Source organism: Terrapene carolina, unplaced genomic scaffold, assembly GCF_002925995.2.
Source record: "Terrapene carolina triunguis isolate 2854851 unplaced genomic scaffold, T_m_triunguis-2.0 Scaffold51229, whole genome shotgun sequence".
In the NCBI taxonomy this organism is placed as follows: Eukaryota; Metazoa; Chordata; order Testudines; family Emydidae; genus Terrapene; species Terrapene triunguis.
In genome coordinates, this window is record NW_020715580.1 from 5,526 (window position 1) to 11,578 (window position 6,053).

General features: G+C 69.8%; 1 protein-coding gene across 1 annotated transcript in view; it reads right to left on the reverse strand.

The window, feature by feature from the left end:
* The window catches only part of LOC112124172 (multiple epidermal growth factor-like domains protein 8), a gene marked incomplete at both ends in the record, with an annotated part of 10,876 nt that extends 5,222 nt beyond the window's left edge, over positions 1-5,654 (reverse strand). The window contains 6 exons of the mRNA XM_026647116.2: positions 161-341; positions 1,732-1,951; positions 4,035-4,123; positions 4,441-4,621; positions 4,880-5,086; positions 5,491-5,654. Coding sequence (XP_026502901.2) covers positions 161-341; positions 1,732-1,951; positions 4,035-4,123; positions 4,441-4,621; positions 4,880-5,086; positions 5,491-5,654 — 1,042 coding nt within the window. The remainder of the gene's footprint in view (positions 1-160; positions 342-1,731; positions 1,952-4,034; positions 4,124-4,440; positions 4,622-4,879; positions 5,087-5,490) is intronic.
* Between the last annotated feature and the right edge of the window lie 399 nt (positions 5,655-6,053).

The window sequence follows — 6,053 nt, forward strand, 5'->3', positions numbered from 1 at the left end:
CCCCCCCAGCCACGCCCCCCACCTCTCCCTGGGCCCCCCAGCCCTCAGCCACACCCCCAGCCTCTCCCTGGGCCCCTCAGCCATGCCCCCCGTCTCTCCTTGGGCCCTCCAGCCTTTCCTTGGGCCGCCCAGCCACGCCCCCCAGCCCAGCCCCGCTCACCGGGCTGTGGAGGGCCGGTGGCCCCCGTACACCAGCAGGGCACGGGAAGGCGGGTGGAAGACCATGGAGTGCCCGGCAGCAGCGGGCGCCTTCCCCCCAGCGGGCACCACGCGCTCCCACTGCCACCTCTCCAGATGGAAGCGGAACATCTGCGAGGAGAAGACGTCCACGGCGGTGCGGCCTGCGGGGGGGAGCAGGGTTAGCGGGGATGGAACCCAGGTGTCCTGGCTCCAACCCCCACCGCATCCCCATCTCTAACTACTAGCCCCCACTCCCGTCCCAGAGCTGGCACACAGCCCAGGTGTCTGTGTGAGGAAATGGGAATGTTCTGAATACTGGGTGTGCCTCAGTTTCCCGTGTGTTACTCCAGTACCTAGGTGGGGGGATCAGGGGGTGTGATCGCTGCAGAGACCCCTAGAGGGCAGGTGTGACGCCGACGGGCTGCCTGGGCACAGAGCCCGGCCAACACCTTGTATCCTTGCGACTGATGGCCGGAGCCCGTCGCCTGCAGGAGCCAGCCAGGGTGTTGGGGCAGCCCAGTCGACCTGCCTGCCCAGGAAGGAGACAAAGGCCGAAGGAGGCGACAGGCGGGTCTGAGGCTGGGCTGCTGGTTTGGGACTCAGGGGGAGCACAGGGCTCCCTGCGCTGACAAGCTCTGTTCTGCGCTGGGTTCCCCACGATGACGACCTGGCGCAGAGCGGCCATTTCCCCACACTGGCTGAGCCCAGCGGCTCCCGCAGGGGTCACAGAACCGATTGCAGCAACGGCTCCAGCGTACTCGGTGCGGAGACGTTCGTGGGCCCGTCGCGGGAGCCGCTCGCACACCGGGGCGGCCCTGATTTCCCATGTGTGCGTTAGACGCCCCCATCCCCCAGGGCTGGTTTGGATTCGGCTCAGGTCACCACGATGCCCCCGGAAGGTCAAACCCAGGAACCTTCTGCCTGGGACCCGGCACAAGGTGCTTATTTGTTAAGTCTTGTTTAGCCCAGTCTGCTTTCCAGCCTCCTTCGGATCGCAGCCGATTGCACGAGGCGAAACGGACGTGCCCGAAAGGCTTGTGAGGCGTAAGACGGGGGGGGGGGTGTCAGACACACGTTGTGAAGGTCCGGGTGGATCGGAGGCATCTGAATTCGCTGAGCTTCGCGGGATGTTGCTCGGCGTCTCGGCAGGGGAGCGATGTTAGCGAGGATCTGTGCCCACGACTAACCACCTGTCTGGTCACACGCTGGCTGGGAGTCGCTGTTGGCTGGGGGGGAGGGAGGGCCCTATGGGGGCACGTGAGGCTCCCCAGGGGTCCCATCCAGGGGGACTCGCTGCGGGGAGATCCCGGGTTCACCAGGGGGCTGAACGCTCCGAGGTCGGACCCAGGAGGCCACAGCCAAGCAGGCTCCTGGCCCTGGTGACAGGTGCCCTGCGGGGAGACACTGCCCCAGAGCCCTGCCAGAGCCCCCAGCCTGGGATCCTGGGACACCTGGCTCCCAGCCCCCCCCTGCTCTAACCCACCAGACCCTGCTCCCCTCCCGGAGGCAGGGAGGGAACCCAGGCGTCCTGGCTCCCAGCCCACGTCTCACCTCCAAAGACGTACAGCCACGTGTCGACCACGGCTGCGGCGTGGCTGGCCAGGCCGGGGGGCAGAGAGCCCGTGGCGTTGGGGGGGGCCAACTCCAGCCAGCACCCATCGTGGGGTTGGTACATCCAGACGTCGCTGGCCAGGAAGCCGTCGGCCAGCTCCCCGCCGCACAGCACCAGGCAGCCCTGCCAGGCCACGGCCACGTGGGAGTGACGGGCCGCCTGCGGGGGGAGAGGGGGTTAGCGCAGGGGGAGGGGACACACCACCGCGGGGACGGGACGGGACGACACAGTCTGTAGCTGATGGCCCTGCGCCAGCAGCCGCCCGGCCTGACGCACTCGCTACACCCCACGCTGGGCTGGGGGATGGAGCTCGGGACGTAGGACGTGGTTTGAAACCTGCCACCAGCATCCCAGGGAGGCAGCTGAGAACACGCGGGAACGCGAAGCTGGTGGGGCTGCCCCGTCCCGAGGGCTCTGCCCTGCCAGTGTGCGGGAGCCGTGACTAGTGTCTGTCTTACCAGGCGGGGCGGGGGGGTGTCTGCCCTGGGGAAAGGACCCAGCCGGGGCGGCAGAGAACAGAGCCACGGAGCCAGCCAGCCGGAGAGAGATGCCGGGGCTGGCTCTGCCCTTTCTCGGATCCCCGCAGAGGGTCCCAGGCCCCTGCGAGGGCCGAGCACGGAAACCTGCAGCGCGGCCCAGCGTGACTGTCCCGAAAAGCGAGCGGCGCTCGGGTGCCGGCGTTACCGCTGCCGGAGGAGCTAGAGACGCACGGATGTTACGCTTCCCCCAGGCTGCCGGAAACTGGGGCCGGCAGCCTGAGCTCACCCGGCCTCGGGGACCAGGGTCACTGAGCCTTGGGGGAGACAAGCAAGGCGGGACGTCCCCTTTGGCCCCTGCACTGCACGGACGCCAGGGCCCAGAGCTCTGGCCAGCCGAGAACGGGGGTCAGAGACTGGGGGAGCAGCGTGGTGCATGCTGGGAGCTGGGCTCCCTGGGGGGGTGTCAGAGACCGGGGGGGGCAGCGTGGTGCATGCTGGGAGCCATGCACCCCGGGGGGCGGGGTCCAGGGAGGTGTGGGGGTCCTTCCGCCAAGGGGGGGCCGAAGTCTGTGGAAAACGACCGGCTTAGCAAGACTCTTGCGCGAGGAAGAGGGGGGCCGGCGCCGTGTGGTGCGCGGGCAGAGCCGGCCGCGGCTGGGGAGGAGGCAGGAGGTGAGAGAACCCGGAGCCCGGCCCGCGCTGGAGCCCGTTTGACAAGGTTTCACTGAGCCCTTGTCTACACGACGCGGCGTAGCCGGGCCGGCAGACCGGGAGCTGGGCACACTGCACGGCTGCTCTGCCGAGAAAATCGAACCAGCCCAGGGAGAGGCACAGCAGAGCCACACACGTTCGGGACGCCCATGGGACTGGCCTCCCCCAGTATCCCACAATGCCCGCCCTGACCGCTCTGCTCCGTTTGCAACTTGGTGCCCTGCAGACACGCCCCCTCCCCGCACTCGGAGCCCCGGCCTGGAGAGCTCAGAGCCGCTGCGGGGGGCGCGCCGGGAGAACGCGGCGAAGCATGGATGTGGGATCCTGATCTCCTGGCACAGCGGCGGGGCGAGACCACTGTGCTGTGGGGGGGGTCCCCCTCCCCAGGACTGGCTGTTCCGGCTGCTGTGTGACCGTACAGAGAGGGCGTGTTGACACACTCGCCCCCCCACACACACTCCGTCTCCCCACACACACACACACTCACTCCCGTCTCACACGTCAGTTGCCAAGCGGCTGCCAGGGGATGATGCAGCCCGTGAGGCTGGCCCTGCCCCGTGAGGCTTTGCAGCCCCCCACCCCCCAAGCCCCTGCGGCCCGTCGCACGGTGGGTAGGTCCCCGCCGGGCTCTGCCGGCACAGGGAGCTCGTGGGGACGCAGCGTAACTCGTGAACCAAACTCTGCCATGTAGACACGGCCCCGGGTTTGCCGTACCCGTCTGACCAGCCCCGCGCGCGGATCCGGGAACTCCCGGCTGAGCTGCCGGTGCCGGATTCACCCCAGCGCTCTGACACGCTGCGTCTCTGAGCCGCGCGGGAGTGGGCCGGGCAAGGCCGGGCGCACGCTGTGGGGGAGGGTGCTGGGGAGCCGCTCGGCTGGGCCCAGCGGGGGGGGGACATACCGGGGAGGAGGAGCACAGAGGGGGCATGGGGGGAACCTACCGGGGAGGAGGGGCACAGGAGGGGCACGGGGGGGACGTACCAGGAAGGAGGGGCGCGGGGCGGGCACGGGGGGGGCGTACCGGGGAGGAGGGGCGTGGGGGGGGCACGTACCGGGGAGGGGCTCAGCACCCGGCGCTGCCACAGGTTGGAGGTGAAGTTGTAGATGACGAGGTCGCCCAGCGCCGTGTTCAGGTCCAGCCCTTGGGGAGCAGAGCAGCTGTGAGGGGGGGCCCCAAACGCCTGCCTCACCCCCCTGCATCCTCCTCACCACCCCTACCCTACCTCCCCTCAGCCCTCCTGCACCCGTCCCCCCCTCCCCTCAACCCCACTGCACCCCCCACCCACCCTGCCCCCCTGCACTCCTGTCCCCACCCCTACCCCAACTCCTCCCACCCTACCCCCCTGTACCCCCACCCCCACCCCTACCCTGCCCCACTTCCCCTCAACCTCACTGCATCCCCCACCCACCATGCACCCCCCACTGTGCCCCAACCCCCGTGGCGGCGGTGTCTCTGACCCCCGAAGATGTAGAACGCCCCGGTGGGGGGCAGGACGGCGCCAGCAGCAGCCGTGCGGGGTCGGAAGTGGGGGTCCCCGGAGCTCACGTTGTACCAGCGCCCGGCACCCTGGTTCTCGCCCAGCGCCAGGTCACAAGCCTCGCCCACAAAGCCTGGCTGACACCGGCACCGGTCGGACTCCTGCGGGGACAGACAGACAGATGGACGGAGGGTCCCGGCTCGCAGACCCCCAGCCCCGGGTCCTGGCCCATCCCTCCGTTCACAGGGGAGAGGGAGCCGTGGGGGGAGAGTCTCACTCACCTGGTGGTGGGGGCAGTGGGGCTCAGGGATCTAACATGGTGGCAGGCCCAGTGTCCCAGGCAGTAGCCGTCGCAGTGGGGCTCAGGGGGGCAGTGGGCTCAGGGGAGATCAGTGGGCAGTGGGGCTCGGGGGTCTCACCTGGTCACAGGCCCCGTGGCCCAGGCAGTAGCTGTCGCAGTGGGGCACGGCGCAGTCGGGCCCCCCCCAGCCAGGCTGACACTGGCACTGGCCGTGGGGCTCGCAGGCACCGTGGCCGGAGCAGCCGCGGGGGCAGAGCGAGACCCGGTAGCTGGCGTTGAAGCCCAGCAGGTTGTAGTTGGCGTCACTGAACAGGTGCAGCAGCATCTGGGGTGTGTGAGACGGGGTCAAACACATGGGCCCCCCAACCCCACCTACCCCCCACAGCCCCCAGTCACCCCCCAACACCCCACCTATCCCCCCGTCACCCCCCACCTACCCCCCCACAGCCCCCAGTCACCCCCCACCTACCCCCCCACAGCCCCCAGTCACTCCCCAACCCCCCACCTACCCCCCCACAGCCCCCAGTCACCCCTCAACCCCTCACCTACCCCCCACAGCACCCAGTCACCCCCATCTACCCCCCACAGCCCCCAGTAACCCCCCATCCTCCAAACTCTCCCCAGCCCCCCACTTTCCCAACAACCCCTCCCCCCACTGACCCCACTACCCTCCCCCGGACTCTCCCCCCTTCTCACACCCCACCCCGCCAGCCCTGGGTGGGGGGTCACCTTGCCGGAGGTGGCCTCGAGGGGGGGGGGCAGGGTGCTGCCGCTCAGGCTGGCCAGCAGGGGGCAGCGCGGGGAGTCGCCGTCGTAGACAAAGAGGTAGTCGTAGGTGCACTCCGTGTCCATGAACAGGAAGGTCAGGAGCACCCGGTGCCGGCTGCTGGGGGCTGGGGAGACACGGGGGGGTCAGACACGGGACCCCAACACTGCCCCGCAGGGAGCATGACTCCCAGCATACACCACGGCGCCCCCCGGGGCCCTGCCCCCCCCCCCCACGGGGAGCACGGCTCCCAGCATGCACCACAGCGCCCCCCAGGGCTCTGATGCCCCCCTCAGGCTTTCATTGATTTCAAGGCCAGAAGGCACCACTGTGCCCGTCTCGTCTGACCCGTCGGAGACCTGCCCCGAATCCCCCCGGGCAGAGCCCCACAGCCGGCCAGGCGGGACCGTAACGGCCTCAGGGACGGGGATCCGTGGTCCAAGGGGCCATTCCCCTCCCTGGGCTCCGTCCGACCGGGTCCCGCTCCCCATCCCGCCCGGGGGCGCGTCCCCCCGACCCTCCCTGG